Source organism: Anabrus simplex, chromosome 3 (assembly GCF_040414725.1).
Source record: "Anabrus simplex isolate iqAnaSimp1 chromosome 3, ASM4041472v1, whole genome shotgun sequence".
Classification (NCBI taxonomy): Eukaryota; Metazoa; Arthropoda; class Insecta; order Orthoptera; family Tettigoniidae; genus Anabrus; species Anabrus simplex.
The window spans coordinates 455,029,850-455,048,327 of NC_090267.1; the positions used below are offsets into that span (position 1 = coordinate 455,029,850).

Here is an 18,478-nt window from a genome sequence, read left to right on the forward strand (position 1 = left end):
GGGCTGCCGATAGTGGGGTTCGAACCTACTATCTCCCGAATACTGGATACTGGCCGCACTTAAGAGACTGCAGGTATCGAGCTCGGTGTACCTTAATTAAGGCCACGGCCGCTTCCTTCTCAGTCCTAGCCCTTTTCTGTCCGAAACTGAGGATATTCAACTCAAATGTAAAATCTGTGTTACTGTATGGATGTGAGACCTGGAAAGTGACCAAAGACCTTACCACAAGGTTACAGACTTTTATGAATCGTTGTTTGAGGTACATTATGAAAATATGGTGCCCAAGGAGGGAGGCCACAAGTCACAGTCCCATACAGGAACAGATAATGAGAAGAAAATGGAGCTGGATTGGGCACACCCTGAGAAGACCACAAGAAAGTATCACAAGGCAGGCATTGAGCTGAAATCCACAAGGTAGTCGCGGGCAAGCCAGTACAAGGATCACCTGGAAGAGAAGTATGAACAGGGAGATTCCTGGAGTTAATAAGAAATGCAGGGAGGTGAAAGCATTGGCGGCAAATAGAACAAGCTGGAGAAATTTCATCGACATGACAATTCAGTGTCTTAGTGGCTTTTCTTATTCGTGAGTTGACAATGCCGATTGATGCTACTGCTTCAGTTACGGCCAAGGCTAACTAGCGTGACCGCCAACATTTGTGGTTCATTGCGGCTCAGGATCGCTGATTGCCGATTATACTAGAGATTTAGGTTTCTCGGTAATGGCTGGTAATTTTCGTTGGACCATAAAGCTGTGGTCTCGTAGGTGAGCTCTCCGTTCGTTGAAAACACACCCTTGAAGCGCAGATATCCGGCGTAATATGAGCAAGTTATTAAATTTATGAACAAGCTCCTGCTTAATGTGGGGAGAGCCAAAAAGGTGCTCTAGGTTATTTGCTGAAATGCTGCAACTCTGAAGGAGGAATGGATATGGAAATTGCTGATTGAGATTAAATTTATACTGCCTCTCTAGTTAAGGACTTCTAATGACAAAATGTTTTCCGAGTCAGTAAATCTTGTGATTGGAGTTCATATTTTGCTTTGATGCTTATTGTGTTCTTGTTGCTTTCTTCTACTTAATGATAATAATAATAATAATAATAATAATAATAATAATGTGTCGATCCATAAGTTCGTGCGGTATTCTTTTGGATTGGCAACAATGCGGCGTGAAGAGATTGCTTATCATTATTTCGTTGTTTTAAGCGAGATTGGAGTGTGTGTGTTGTGAAACACAGGTTTTCTTGATTGTGAACGTATTGTTTGTGTATATTTCAGACAAACGGATATGGAATGTCAAATTGAGAAAAGTGAGCACTTCCGACACATTTTACTCTTTGAGTTTAACCGAGGGTCCAATGCAGCAGGAGCTGTGAGAATAATTTGTGAAGTGTACGGGAATGAAGCAATTGCTTGCCGTTGCTATCTATTGACAACAAAACACAGACACACCAGTCTTATTGCTCCATGATGACGCTCGTCCGCATACAGTGCAATTGACCAAGGGTGTTGCAACCGCTCCGGGTTAAACATTCATTGCCCGATACCTCCATTTTCTAACTCGTCGTTGGGCAGCCTAGTTTGACGAATGGAGTCGCTCAGCGGATACCTCAGGGTTTACTTATGGCAAGTAGGACATGTAATCCTACTGTAGAATTCGCTTTACGTGAGTCCAAGAGAATTCCAACTCACGGGTGATACCTATCGTTACTCACGACATAATGATAATCATCGCCGGCAACCTTACCAGAGTTTGACCTCGAGAGAAACTAGCCATGGTTAAATAAACACTTAATTGTACGGTACCTTACTTAACTAGTAGTTAACTTACAATCTAGACAGTAATTAAAGAACTCATGACACCAGCAATTAGAAAAATAACAAAATATTTATTAATAAAATATTAAATAACTAACTTCATATTATGCAACGCATTATTCAAATTAACTGGAAATACGTAATGAAAATGAGTCAGCGCTGGCTCGTATAATAAAATGAAATAATATTCAGTATTTAAATTATTTAAAATGATCAGTTCCTTTGTGAAGTTGTAGTTCAATATTTGCTCATTTACAACAGTTCACTGGACACATCTGAGGTCCACCTCGTATTTGAATTATAAGTATAACATCGACACAATTAACTCATTCCGAAAGTTCACTTTCTTTAGTCGTATTTAAACAATCTCACTTGGATACAATATCCAGCCGCAATGCATCACAAATAGATTAATAAATTAAGTGTGAATTAATTGGAATTACGTTTAAGTAGATCTGAGTGAATTATAGGAAATCTAAAATAGAACTGAATATATTAAGTTAGGTTTTAATAAAATCCGAAGACATGATTTTGTTGCAACGATCTCGTTGTGCATTGAAACTCCTTACGAACTAAGGCATTCTTTTTCTGGTGCCAGTTAAATACGGCTCCTACTCTAGCCTTTCCCTAGCTGAAGTTCGTTAAAGAAATGTATGTTCAAAACGGAGAATATTGACCAATCTAGCTATCTATCTAACTTCAGCGTAATCTTTGGCTCTCTCACACATGCCCTTATAGGTTCAATGTCCCTTTTAATAGTTATCTTTCAATAACATTCAACCACAATGCAAGCTACTTTACTCTCTTGCAATTAACATGGAAGCGCTAAGCTGTGAGGTTCGGAAAACATAATCTCATATATACAGTATATATCGGTGTCGTAATACTTCTGGTTAACTACAGCTATTCAAAGTCGTATTATTCTATGTTCATAATAAGTCATCTATACTGAGATACAATTTCGTCACGAGCATACATCTATACTAATAAATCCAGTTCGTACCTTGGCTTGTTTAGCTCCAGCGGTGTGGGCACTCTTACGCAAATAAATCATATAATTCACTTGTAGTGTGGTACAACTTGAATTACAGGTACACGAAGGTCCTGCATCGTGTAAAACCTTCTCAAATCACAATACATAACTCGAAACTTTCATCTAATTACCATATCCATATACTCATCACAACATCAATCTTATATAAACACCGTAGCCTCCATAAAAATATATCGCGTTTCCCAACTTAACGACTACGATAAAATACCACACAGATTCTTAATAATATTAACAAGTCGCAGATTCTCATAACTTACATACGAAGTTCAATGCCCTTTCTATGAACCAAACAAATGCGTAATTCCATGTTTCTTTCTACACCGCGCACAACCATACGTGACGTCAACTTCATGCATTACTTCAATGAAATCTCTATAATCTCCCAGTATGTCAATTCAATCAGCTGTTTCATTTTTCTCTACAAACCTCACGCTTCTTTCAAATGTTCAGGTCGATATAGCATAAACTATTGCCATATTACTAAATCGTAACTTCGAACTTAATTATCTCACACTTTGTTGGTAATCATCACTTGCAATGCTATATTATCGGTCTACAATTGCCATCAGCACATACCTAAGGTACATGTGTAAGCAAACCAAAAATTATGGAATGAAATGTTATGAATGACTTAGCTCGTTCATGGTTGTCCTTGGTCCAGCTGTTCCATTCCCATTGGATGTAGATGGGTCTTCGGTTCGGTCACGGGTTAGACATCTGGAACGTCATCCGCTCCTTCGTTCTGGTAGTACAATCTGGTTACCCGTCGCCTTCCTACGTCATGGCTCGGTCGGATGGTTACCCGTCGCCTTCCTCGTCATTTCCAGGTCGTATGGTAAGATGAATTGTTCCCAGGTCGGTCCATCATTTGAATTTAGCACATCATCTTGATCATCTTCTTGATAGTCTCAATGTTGAAAATAATAATGCAATATATTGCCATTTTAATATTCATATCTGACGTCGTTTATCCTTAATTTAATTTATTTTTATTTTTCTTCACAACTCTTCGACGTATCCGCAATTTCTTACGTGACGACTTCAGGACACTTATTTTCGTCTCAACTGATTTTGAATTCAGGCGAAGACTTATATTTTATTCTTATTCAATCGTTGTATTCTTTCTTTTCTCTTATGCAATCCTTTGCTTCTCCAAAAGAAATATCCGATGACGGTAATTGCGTCCGCACTCGATGTGAAAATTCAAGATGAAGATTATTTAATAATAATGTTTTTTCTATTTTTTTGTTAAAACAATACTGTAGACCGTCCACTGTCCGTTTTACTCGAATACATGACCATTCCGAGAAGTATATGGCCCTCTGAGACATCATAGCAGGTGACTATTCCTTGCTTGTTTTAGATTACAAGGCCCATACCTTCGGTCGGCGCCATTTTGTAACCTGTCGTGAACGTGCGAACGGGCACAGTGTGATTGCTGAACTTGGCTGGGAACCTCTTCATCATCCTCCGTATATCCCTGACCTTTCCCTTTCGAATTTCCATCTTTTCCACTCTCTTTCTAACCACACTCGGGGGCAAGTGTTTCCTGACGAAACTTCTCTTGACCAATGGCTAACAGATTTCTTACAGTCAAAACCAAAACAGTTCTACAGGCGAGGCATTCAGCTGCTACCTGAACATTGGCAGAAGGTCAGAGAGAGTAGAGGTGAATACATCACTGAGTGAATGTGATTGTGAGTTACAGTGCGTGACAGTGACAGTAAAATAAAACACAAGAACCACACGAACTTATTCATCGACCCAATAACTATCTGAAACCCGTGAAGACACGACGGTCAGTGCCGTAAATATTTATTGAAGGATTTCCGTATATAGGACATTTCTTGTACTTTATTTTTCTTACACTTTTCTTTACGTCACACAAGTTTTACGGCAACGATAGGATAGGAAATGGCTAGAAGTGGGAAGGAACTGACCGTGAACTTAATTAAGGTACAGGCCCAGCATTTGCCTGGTGTGAAAATCGGGAAACTACGGAAAACCATTTTCCTGGCTGCCGACAGTGGGGTTCGAACCCACTATCTCCCGAATGCAAGCTGATAGCTACGTGACCCGAACCACGCAGACCCTTGCTCGGTGCATTCCTTGTATCTCTCGACACTATTGCAACTTTAAAATATTGCTCTCATGGCATTGCAACATTCAACTGACCATGGCTGAAAACAGACTGAAACAAGTCCCTTGGGGTTTACTGATCGTGATACAAAATGCGAAGAGAATTGAAAGAAAATGGAAGTGTGTTATCGGATATTCGAGGTACCAGAGCTCTCTGCCCACCTTTATCTTCACTTATTATTTCCAAATATTACCATTTTCGTACATATATTATGTTATGATTATCCTCTAATCTGGTTCCGTTTAGGAGCCGTTGACAAATGTCCCGATTTTTAAGGAGCATAACTATGGCTCCAGTTTTTAGAATAAGAATATGTGGAGGCAACCATTCATTCCAAGGAATTCAAGAATTATGTAGGGAAATAAAATAGGTAGCTTTCATCTTCAGTGTTATTGTTGACGTTAGTGTGTGGTTTTGAATTACCTGGTATAAGCCCAAAAACTTTCAAATAATTAAATAAGTAAATAAATAAATAAATAAATAAATAAATAAATAAATAAATAAATAAATTAATTAATTAATTAATTAATTAATTAGGAATGGCAACTTTCGAGAAAATATCTTTCGCACAAGTGAACGTTTTGCTATAAATTTCATGTGCTAAAATTCTGGCTGGTAGTTCAATAACATCGTATCCGTCACCATCTACAGATGGATAGTCTCCGTTACCGATTTCTTTCAAAAAATTAGCAAATTCCATTTTTGTTTTGCGGTTTGCCCCCATATGTTTATGTAAGTTGCGTATTTTGAAGAAGAGTCAAGGAGTTAATACAGTTATTAGGCCTATAAATAAAGCATTCTTTGGCGATAAGCATGTGGCAAAACAACAAAACCTTTATGAAATCTCTCCCAAGAACAATAATTTTCCACCAGAAAGACGATTGAAAACACGATTCACACACATTAATGAATGAATATTTGCCATTGGGGCTTTATCCCATATTGAACTGTACTAATCGAATATCGCCAGCTGCTTTGGAATTTAATTTTAAGCCAGACACCGAAGTCTCATTTAAATTTAGAAGAATTTTGAATGCAATGTGCACCGTTCAAATGCTGTGCAGCAAAACAGCGGCTATTCCTATCCATGAAGTAAGACACTGGCTTATTATTATTATTATTATTATTATTATTATGATTATTATTATTTCATCGCTAGTTTTCAAGTATTGTGAACCTGGCTCAAAACCCAGTCATTGCATGTGATATTTGAGAAAAGGAAAACCTGGAACTAATATTCTAATTCCACATAATAATTAAATAGCATTTTCATCAATAAAAGTAATTTAAGACATGAAACCCAAGGAGCTGAAAATTTTCTTATTTTGTTATTAAATATAAGTCTATACATTTCATAAGCATCTACTCGTGAAGCGCCGAACTATGTGCGAAATGTCAAGGTAGACAAGTTTTTGTATGCTTGTGGTGGTACTCTTCAGCCTTAGAAATTCTAGCTGGCGGTATTTAGGATCAGTTCAGATGTTGAGAAACAGAGTTTCACATTACTGGTTTTCACATTAGTTTTATTTCTCAGGAAGTCCCCATGAATTTAGCTATCTTCTGTGTGTGTGCATTTTCTGAACATTTAGAAGAATGGTGATGACAGTGGTGGCTTTGTTTTTTTTTTCATCATCTTCAAGCAGTGTGTTTTAATTATTTTCACAATTTGTTATCAAACCTGATGTTATTCCAGTATAGTTTCGGTCTTAGAAATTATCACAATTTTTTTGGTCAAATTTATAGAATTATTGGTAAGTCCTGGTTAGGTCTTCGGTTAAGAGGGTTCCGGATCGGGGATTTTAATCTCATCTGATTAATTTTTCTGGCTCGGTGACTGGATGTTTGTGTTTGTCCAAGCATTTTCCTCTTCATATTCAGACAATACACCACATTACCGAAACACGCAGTAGTAATTACATCCCTTCAGATAGGGTTGGCCTCAGGAAGGGCATCCGGCCGCACAACAGGACCAAGTCGGCATGTGCGACACAGTTCGCGACCCGAAAAATGTGGAAAAAGCGGTATAAGAAGATCCTGAGGAGTTTACTGGTTCCTTGTACATAAATTTGAGCACATTATTATTATTATTATTATTATTATTATTATTATTATTATTATTATTGCCCGCCTTGTAGCCATTATTGTTAAAGCGTCAAGTCTTTAAAGTTCGACACCGTGGTTAGCTGGTTCGAGTCCCGTTGCTAGAAAGAATTTCACTAACAGAATGTTGACTGGCGGGGCAGAAGAGGTGGTGGTATACAATCTGTGATCACTAGACTGCGTGCCAAATGCCTGGGTTCAATTCCAAACGTACCCACGTTGTTCATATGGAGTGAGGTCATATCAAGCTGCTGATAGTGATTTGTCCGTCGGCTGGAACCATTAAGCCTTGAGCAGATGTGTTGGTGTTCTTCGAGAGGAGTAGGCTTTGAAATGATATTTGTTCTCGGCGTCGACCTATAGAGATCTTTTGCCCCTACTTGCACCATGTGATATGGACCTGCGTGTAATTGGAATGGAGGAAGTGTAGAGTGTTGAATGTGAGGAAAGGAACGTTAAGGACAACACAAACACCCAGTCCCCAGGTGAGGGATATTAATCATTTACAATTAAAAACCCCTGACCCAGCCTGGAATCGAACCCGGGGGCACCTACACCGCGGGCCCGGACAGAGGAGTAGGCTACTTGACGACATCGGGTTTCACGTGGCTTATGACCAGCTTGACAGCACCAATTGAAAAAATGACTTTCACCAGGAGAGGGATATGAACATGGACCTCAGAGCTGACAGTACCGTACTGTACACTACGTTGACACCCACGGAGTGTTTGACGCTGATTTCTCGGCAATCCTCTCAAGCCCGTCTTAAGGCACGTGCAGATTTACTAACAGCGCCTTGCAAATCCCATTTGAATTAGCCCGCGGAGCGATCTCATTGGCTAACTTCAGCAGCTGACTGAATGACAACAGCTCGAGATTTCAAATTATTTATTTCAAATCATTTTTCGGTTTGACTAATCCTTTTACGCTCATATACCCTGTTCAAACTGTTTCCGACCACCGTGTATAACCCATTCCTGAATTAAATCATAATCAAATGGTCATCTGATTGTAGGTGTACTTAAGAAAGTCATTTCTGTTTACTCGATAGGCACGAATAGACACGAGTTCATATTGTTGCCTTTTGAAACTGTTATCTAACACTTTACTATTATTTTATAAGTCATTCGAAGGTTTAAGTTAGAATAATCCCTCCTTTCTTTATGGCGTTGGAACCCTGATCGGCCTTAGTGTAGCAAATGACCGATGCTCAGCCCGAAGGCCTGCAGATTATGAGGTGACGCATCTTCATCGCGGCGAAGAGTCCTCTCGGTCGTTATTCTAGTTTTCTAGACTGGGATCAGTATCTCCCCGTTCATCGTTAGAAAGCTCCTCGGTGTTCTCACGTAGCTGAATGGACCCCGAGCCAGCCCTTAGATTCGGGTAAAAAAAAGCATCTGCTCGAGATTCGGGGCCAGGACATCCAGATAAGGGGCAAGCATGTCATGTGACTCCTAGACCTTCGGAATGGCTATGTCTAGATAGCACTGGAAACTATGGCTTCTAAACAAACCTGCCTACGTATGACACAATTGATACTGTAGATCACATTTGGCTTTACGTCGCACCGACACAGATAGGTCTTATGGCGATGATGGGTGAGGAAAGGGCTAGGTGTGGGAAGGAAGCAGCCATGGTCTTAATTAAGGTACAGCTCCAGCATTTCCCGGGTGTGAAAATGGGAAACCACGGAAAACAATATTCAGGGCTCCCGACAGTGGGGTTCGAACCCACTATCTCCCGAATGCACGCTCACAGCTGCGCGCCCCCAACTGCGCGCCAATTCACTCGGTCGATTATTTTTCCCTGGGGATCCGGATTGATCTTAACATTGCAATAAAGGAGGTTCTGGAGTCCAAATATTTGGTTGAATAACATAGGTGTTGGTCTTGCTACTGGTTACTCCGAGAATAATTACAGGAAAAAGAAAATGTGGTGTATATTAGTATTAGGGTAAGAGTCTCTATCAAGACAGAGAGAGCAAAAGCGATACGTCAGTTTTCCCTGTCATTCCTGCTGCCACCTGCAGCTCTAGCATTTCCATCTGTAATTCAATTCTGCCGTGCCGAAGCTGCATAATTTAGTGTGTTTGGTACATCATTCTCCTCGAGAATCGACAGAATGTGCCTTTTCCATATCCTGAAAAAGTCTTTCTATTTGTTGGACTGCATTAATGGTTCATCAAATTCCTCTTCAGTTGATACAGAAAATCCGGCAATGTTCGCAACAAACATTCATTACAAGATATCGAAGTTTTGGAAAATGAATTATACCTTGCTTCAAGTCTTGAGCAAGGAGATCTACTGCACTACGATCGTCTACGAGAAATTGTGTGGATACAGGGTAAGAGGTGCGAGGGGTAAGCATGGCTACCGCGCTTGCGCCTCTCTCAAGTCTCAAGGCATGAGAATAAACAACTGTTCCGTCCGTGATGACTTGCGAATTGAGGTGCTAGCGTGAAGTGTCAAAGTGCCCTAGGTCCACTTTTACTGTATGTACTGCGCAGTGAACAGTTCTATAAATGAATGTGCATGGATTCAGAGAGCTCGCATTGTCTGTCACGATTGGATTAGTTACAATCTGTTACTCGTGCCTTACCTAGAAGCTGCCGCAACTTCTCTTCAGACGCCGATAAGTTAGCTGTTGCTTGCTCCGCACACGAATTCAAAAATAACGCTAATAATTAATAAAGTGAAACAGGGAAGAGGCTGCAGACTAGTGAAAAACCAAGTAAATACTCACAGCCGTCTTTAGAGCAGAGAGAAGACCTGTTCACTCTGAAATCTTCGAACTATGGTACTGTCATCTGTGGAGCAAATATTATTGTAGGCCAGGGGGACGTATAGTTGAACATTCATCTCTAAAATATCTTTACTGTTATAATCGTGATTTGTTCTCTTTCTTACTGTTGGCATCCTATGAACCGTGGAGGTCCAGGAAAAAAGACACTGGGGTTCGGAGCCGAACTGGAGTCCGCCATTTGAAGACACGTGCCGCATATAGTATGAATTTTCTTTGATGACGTACTCTGTGATATATTTTCTGTAGAATTCTTTTTAATGTGAAAATATTTCGTAGCAGACAAAGTAGGGGCCCCATACTACGAAAAACGTAAAATTAAATAATTTCCTGAATTGTGCCGGGAATTGTAGGGATTAAGGGCCCGTAAAGGTTTCATATTGTGAGCCTTGGATAGCTCTATCAAACTAAAAAATGAAATTTCTAAAATCACCTACATTAGCGCTTGTAGTGGTGCTTAAGTGAAACGATGCATTGACACATTAGCGCTCGTAGTGGTACAAAAAGGCAAACTGCTAATCTAATCGGCCGGATAACGATGATTAAGGAAAGGATTGTAATATTTAGGAATAAATACAGAATATATTCTCATACTTTATCATATTTTATTTACCTAAAATTCGTAGTTCATATCCCTAGGATGTTTTCAACAACGTGTTGCTTGCCTGAAGGACTTTTTTTTTCTGAATTCACGACCTTCGACGCGATCACCACGCGATGTTAGAAGAGAACCGTTTCTTATCCCTACTTCTTGCGGTGACACCACTAGTGCGGAACATCTTCCGTTGACAATGAACGCACGACTGACCAAGTCGCTTCAACATCATCTTCCCATTTCTTTCAGAGCGTGCGAAGTAGTGGGTGGAACTTGTCGCTCGGTGCCACAGAACTTCCGGTTTATTAAATCTTGATACGACGTTACCGGTGTTTGTACATGCCTGTTTCTTTGTTGTCTCGCTATTCAAATACGTACGTGTTTATCAGAACGCGAATTCCGTCACGCGAGATTCATTCTGAAAGATTTTTTTACCAGGAGCTGAATGCCCACGGCTACAAAATGCTTAGGGCTATTTCCCTCATATCAAGCAAACCAGATTTGCGAAAGAAAAAAAAAACCACTGTAGAAAATCTTATGACAGACAACATACAGGATGGACTAAAATTCAGTTTACATTGGTAAAACTTAGTATATTTTTTTTTTTATGACGAACAAGTGGAAATCACTTTACTACTGTGTGAATGGAATTCAGCAAGAGGCATTCAGACAATCACCCGTAATGTTTACTTACGCAACGGCCACGGAGACTGATCTTTTACGTTACCAGTGAGATGTTTTTCATACGAGTAACGTAAACTTACCACTAGGGCGCCGCATGTTTATGACCAAAAAAATGTATTAAATTATGACAATAAATATGACTTGAAAGTTTTCTGGTCACATTTTCGAAATCTTGAGAAATTTGCAGCTGTTTAAATTAACATTATATTGAAAATACGCGTTTAAAATCTAGAACATTCAATAATAAAAAAATAATAATAATAATAATAATAATATATTTTAAATGTATTTAATTACTCATTCCAGAGGTAACTCTTGACTCGGCACAGAATGAAATAAATGTCACATTTTGATGGGGGATCAAAAAGAATTACAATAGCAAATTACATATATTTTAAAGTTATCAAATAGGAACGATCTTCTGTTCCTACGCAACATTGACTTGTAACGGGAAAAGGACCGCTCAACGCCGCAGGATGTTATTGGGGAATATTTTAAATACGTAAGATCATTAAAGTTCAATTGAAAAAAAAAAAAAGAAAGAAAGAAAACCTACAACCTATTTTCCAGTCAATGGCCGGGTCAGGGATGTTAGGAGTTGTGCCAACTGCCGAAGTCTGTGCACTCTCCGGGGTAATGATTAAAGGCTAATAGATGAAATTAAATGATAGTGGAGAGTGTTGCTGAAATTAAATATAAGAGGGAAAACCGGAGTACCCAGAGAAAAGCCTGCCTCACCTCTGCTTTGTCTAGCACAAATCTCACATGGAGTGAGCGGGATTTGAATCACGGAACCCATCGGTGAAAGGCCGACGCGCTGCCGCCTGAGGCACGCAGACACCTAGAGTTCAATTGAGGCTCACTATTGTGTCGCTTTATACGCATCTGTCTCTTCCTATACACCTTACTCTCCTAATTCACATAAATATATATTTCTAAGGTCCGTCTCTGTGGTGTAGTGGTTAGTGTGATTAGCTGCCACCCCCGGAGGCCCGGGTTCGATTCCCGGCTCTGCCACGAAATTTGAAAAGTGGTACGAGGGCTGGAACGGGGTGCACTCAGCCTCGGGAGGTCAAATGCGTAGAGGTGGGTTCGATTCCCACCTTAGCCATCCTGGAAGTGGTTTTCCGTGGTTTCCCACTTCTCCTCCAGACAAATGCCGGGATGGTACCTAACTTACGGCCACGGCCGCTTCCTTTCCTCTTCCTTGTCTATCCCTTCCAATCTTCCCATCTCCCACCAAGGCCCCTGTTCAGTATAGCAGGTGAAGCCGCCTGGGTACTTATCATGTCTGAAGCTCCAGGGCACTGCCCTTGAGGCGGTAGAGGTGGGATCCCTCGCTAAGTCCGAGGGAAAAACCGACCCTGGACGATAAACAGATTAAGAAATATAGAAGGATATATTTCTAAGAAAGATAATTGTAAGAAATTACAAACAGCAGTTAGGGGATGTGAAAAATTCGTCTTTGAGAAGACTGAAAGCAGGTGAGTGAAAATGGAGTAAAAAGATAAAAATATGATAAAAACACGAAAATTCACGGGAAAATATGACCAGAATATGAAAAATTTACGGAAAATGACAAAAAAGTTAAAAGAGCCAAAATATGATTTGATATGACCCGTGAAAATGGCATAATTTTAGTCATCGTAGATAAAATCATGCTTGACTATTATTTTCCATGGGAATAATATAAGGAAATAAAATATGACATGTTATAAACATCCGGGATCTACTTATCGCTTTAGTGGCTGTTACGTACAGTATTCTATTTCATGCACATTCATCTCCGTACAGGTCATGATTAAGGCCCTGGAAAGATTGGAAGGTAAAGGCTTCCACTGTCCGTAATCTCGGCACTTGGAGGGCCGCCTTTGCCCTCAGGATTTAACCTGGTACTCATTTTTGGTGTAGCTGAATGAACCTCAGGGCATGTGCACCTCTGGAAGCAGAAATATCGTTTCTTAAATTTTTCGACTTCCTTACGGGAAGTCGAACCCACGTCCTTCCGGGTGAATCGAGCATGCCTTTACCGCATCGGATAGGCAGCCGCTATTTGATTTCATACTATGGTGAATTTATTTTAAATTAAATTAATTTAATTATAAATATTCGTTATTGTAATATTTCGTGCCAATAACTACATACGCCCTTGAAACCTGTTCGTTCAACAGTAGAGACAGAAGCACACTGCAAACTGCAGAAATGAAGTTCCTGAGGTCAATGCTACAGAAAACAGGAAGAGATAAGTTCCGGAATGAAGAGATCCGTCGCTAAGTGAAGATGTGAGAACATCGAGACTCAAATGGTATGGCCATGTAAAAACGATGGATCAAATGAGAACAGCAAGAAAATGTCCAGTGAAGGAACTGGAAGGCGGAAGATGTAGAGGCAGACCAAGGAAATGGTGTATCAAACAAGTAAATCGGGACCTGGAAGGAAGAGGAGTGGAACGGCACCAAATTCAGAAGGAAGAAATGTACCTGGATAGAGCCCTCTTGTACCACACCCGGGCGACTGGAGACGGTTAAAGGATGAGTGTGATGATGATGATGATGATGATGATGATGATGTCATTAGTCACGACGCATATCATTCCTGTTTGATCCATGCAATGACGTTTTCTTGTCGTATCTTGCTACGGAAGTTATTAGAGGTGTGCTATGTGGTAATAAAAAAAATTAAAAATGTCATTTGTAGCAGCAAACGGTCTACCAAGCTACCAGAGTCGTAAAAGCGGTCTTCTAGTTCTGGATTACAAGTACAAGTTGTTTTACGTCGCACCGACACAGATAGGTCTTGTGGCGACGATCGAAATAGGAAAGGGCTAGGAGTGGGCAGGAAGCGGCCGAGGACTTAATTAAGGTACAGCCCCAGCATTTCCTTGGTGTGAAAATGGGAAACCACGGGAAACCATCTTCAGGGCTGCCGACAGTAGGGTTCGAACCCACTATCTCCCGAATACTGGATACTGGCCGCACTTAAGCGACTGCAGCTATCGAGCTCGGTGGTCCTGAATTAATGAAGATAATTAGAAGTTTATGATATACCATGATATACGCGATATTTATGGATTTTGCTATTTGTTTTACGTCGCACCGACACGGATAGTTCTTATGGCGACGATGGGACAGGAAAGGCCTAGGAATGGGAAGGAAGCGGCTCTGTCATCCTCATTTCATAAATATCAATAATTTCTTTTTAAAATGAGTTTTAAAAAATTGTGCGAAGTGTGCGTTTTACAAATACTGTTGCTGTAGGAAAATATGCGCCATCATTGCTGTCTGTTTCACATTTTGGCCGCTGGGAGGCCTGTTTTATGTCATTATAATATGCTGTAATTATCAGTTAAGAAAGAATGATAGTAAAACGAAAAATTACTTCCGGAACATTGATCAGTATAATAATGGACTTGCATTTGCTTCCGTTCAAGTCGATACCATAAATGTTAAAAAATCAAAGATTACATTAAGTGTTAAGTAAGACTGTCTAATATTGAACTGATTTGTGTATTCCTTAGTTCACCAGTAGTTCACCAGGGGCTACTTCACCACATACTTTATGAACATGCGAGATTTCTCGCACGGGTCTGCTAGTATTTAAAATTACAGAAAACCAAGGTATTTGGAACCTGATCATTTTTAAGGATGCAAATGTATAGAGTTGTTCATCTCGCTTTGCGGTAGCGAACTCGTCGATCAAGTCTTCATGTTTTCGTTTCCTTTTAGCAGACTAGCCACTCCTCTTTAGAGATTGTGGTTAACAAGGAAGGGGGCACCGATATACTGTAAGCCGGTAGCTATATATAGAGAAAGAGAACTGTCGTATTTAATATTTAATGCGTGTTCCTTGGCAGTTAGAAAATTAAGACCACACAGTTGGTGTGTGTAGTTTACGTAGATATGTCTTATGGTTGGAGGTCATCTGAAAATTTTCGTCACGAAATTAGCGGTACAAAATATGTGACGCGCTGTTGCCTAGCGACCGTGCAAGTTGTGATGCGAAGTATTGATGGATGGCCTTGAATGAGAGATGTATCGAAAGCTCTATACCTATTTTATTTTGTGAAATTGTGCAAATAAATTATTCGTTGTCAGTTTGAGTTTCAGTGTTTGAAGGACATATTTAATGATCGTTAGATATATCCGAAGGGAAACCATTTAGCGAAAATTGAAGGCAATAACATCTAGCTGTAATTATTCAAATTGTACAAACTTATTAATGGTGGTATTGACAAAAAATAGAAGTAGCCAAAATGCAACGCCTCTAATTCTGCTACCCGTTAGCACGTGCCTTGTGGACCTACACTCTAAAGCCATCTCTGGTCCTAAGAATTTTCTCTTCTTTTATAACCCTAATATTATTTTAAGGTCATGTGCACTACTTCTTCGAGTGGTCTAAACTGTTATTAGATTGTCTGTCGCCGGGCTGAGTGGCTCAGACGGTTAAGGCGCTGGCCTTCTGACCCCAACTTGGCAGGTTCGATCCTGACTCAGTCCGGTGGTATTTGAAGGTGCTCAAATACGTCAGCCTCGTGTCGGTAGATTTACTGGCACGTAAAAGAACTCCTGCGGGACTAAATTCCGGCACCTCGGCGTCTCCAAAAACAGTAAAAGAGTAGTTAGTGGGACGTAAAACAAATAACATTATTAATTAGATTGTCTGTCTGTCAGGTCATCAGCCCAGAGGCTGGTTGGATCCTCAAATAGTACCACCAAAGTTTATGCGGTTATAAGGAAACCCCAAAAACCAATGGCAGCACCAAAATGAGGCGTACTAGGCAAGATGAGGAATGAGGTAGTTTGCCATTGCTTTTCTCACTGGGTCAGAAAGTGCTATTGCAGCACGACTGACCCTATGAGCAACACCTTTCATAACACTCAGATGCACTAGTCGTGCTCTGAATACTCAGCACTACCCATACCTCAGCAGCTTCCATATTGTCACATCCATGGTTGTTGACTGGGACTTCGGTGGAAGCTACACTTTACTCTGGTCTGTGCCAAGAGATGGATGCAAAAGTACTGTATCCATCAAGAAATGACAGCAGGCAGGTTATTAGATTAATAATAATAATAATAATAATAATAATAATAATAATAATAATAATAATAATAATAATAATAATAATAATACTGACTAACTCCTCGGCGCTACAACCCATGGAAGGTTTTGGCTTCTCTTACAACTGAAGCACAGTTTTCACGATCTTCAGCACGCTTCCTCCATTTTCTTATTCCCATCTTTCTTAATCCTCTACCACATCACCCAGCCATCCTTTTCAAGGTCTTCCTTTCCATCTTCTCCCGACTGGATTTCCTTTGTAGATTTTAATGACAGACCTATCATCTGGCATTATCTCTACTTGTCCAAACCACCTTAATCTGTTGCTTTTAATTTCAGATACAATATTTGGATGCTCATACAATTCTTCCAGTTCTTTGTTTTTCCACAGTTTCTACATTGTACCCCTTCATTCAATGGACCAAGGTTCAAATAACTGGCAGTAGGCCAGGAAGAAGAATAAGATTTTACATTACTCTTTGTGCGGTCGATAGACTTGCGTGATATTGCTACAGACATTCCGAAAGAAAGCTATCAGGAATTTTCTCCCTTAGCATGTTGGACATGTCAGGGATATCATTGTTCTAATTTATATTAGAAATATGATTTATTTCGCCTTCGTTTTACTGAGAGTCTTCGGGACCTGAAACCTGGCACGAGGGCTCCCGAGGTTCATAATGCAGTAGCTACCGCTACTGTCATCGGAGGTTTTCTCCCATGACTAGGATGTGGCTGGCCCCAAGGCCAAGTTCATGACTAGCAGTAGTCTCGAGGCTAAGGAAGTCATTACCAAACAAACTGTGTGTCACTCCTGTATTAAGTAGTCAAGGCCCATAGTTCGTTCACTCTTTTGGCAATGAAATATGAGCGTTTCGAATGAGACAGGTTCTCAGATAATTGATACGTTCCTACTGTCCTCGCTTAGAGATCTACGTAGTTTTGCGACCGACTACTGTAGTGTAGCGGTTAGTGGATCCACGTCAGACTGCATTGACATTCAACAGCCTTCCCTGGATATGGTTTCTCAGCTCTTTTCCTAGAGTAAAGGCTAAAGTACACCTACCGAGTGCTGGTTCGAGACGCCAATTTTGTTTATTTTATTTATTATCGTCTTGTTTTCTGTGGCGTGGCTCAGGCTATAGAGCCTGCTATTATGCCCAGTCAGAATCATCATCATCATCAGTTTTCCACTCCAGTTGCCCGGGTGTGGTTTACGAGCACTCTCCACTTCTGTCTCTCCATGTACCACTCTTCTCTCAAGACGACATCCCAGCTGATTCCTCTTGTTCCTATGTCCTCTTTCACTTGGTCCAGCCAACTCTTCCTAGGTCTTCCTACCGGTCGTTTTCCGGCCACGACTGTGTGTAGCTATTGTTTTGCTGTCCTTCCATCGTCCATTCGTTTCACATGGCCAAACCATTTCAAACGGGCCCTTGTCACTTTTTCATTCAGGGATGGGTACACACCAGCTTGCTCCCTTATTCTTTCATTTCTTACCCTGTCCCTTTTTGTCTTCTGTACCATAGTTCGTAGGAACTTCATTTCTGCGGCTTGTAGTTTGCTGTCCACTTGTTGGGTTGTTGTGCAGGTTTCTAGGCCATATGTTATTATGGGGGTGAAGTATGATTGGAATAGAATCTGCTTTGATCTTAAGGGAACTTGTTCGTTCCAGAGGAGGTTCCGAACTTGATGGTAAAACTGAGCTGATTTTTGAATGCGGTTGTTAATCTCATGCTGTATTCTGTTATCGCTTGAAATGATGCACCCAAGATATTTATATTGGTCTACTGTTTCCAGTTGTATACCTTCCAGCATTATTTTTCCTTTCTTGTTCTGCCTGTTGACAGACATAGTAACAGTTTTCGATTTATTTATTGTTAATCCGTGTGCTTTCAAATGTTAATTCCAGGTGTTCAGCCTCTCTTGGACTTCCTTCTCTGTATTTCCCCAAATTACTACATGATCTGCAAATGCAAATGCATTGATGTCCATATTGTTCTTCTGCTTAATTTCTTTCATGACTTCATCCATGACAGTGATAAAAAGTAATGGTGAAAGGGTACTGCCTTGTTGCACTCCTTTAGTGGTTTGGAACCAATCAGAATTACCGTTTCCTATCTGTACGCAACTGCAGCAGTCTTCGTAAAGCCCAGTCAGAATACACTGTTTAATTTGTGTTAAATTCTACAATATACTAAAGTTATAGACTTATAGACTAAATGGAAAAGCT

General features: G+C 40.3%; 1 protein-coding gene across 1 annotated transcript in view; it reads left to right on the plus strand.

The window, feature by feature from the left end:
- Positions 1 to 274: 274 nt before the first annotated feature.
- Positions 275 to 18,478, plus strand: part of kmr (kramer) — a 1,412,209-nt gene continuing 1,394,005 nt past the window's right edge. The window contains exon 1 of the mRNA XM_068226867.1: positions 275 to 414. Coding sequence (XP_068082968.1) covers positions 275 to 414 — 140 coding nt within the window. The remainder of the gene's footprint in view (positions 415 to 18,478) is intronic.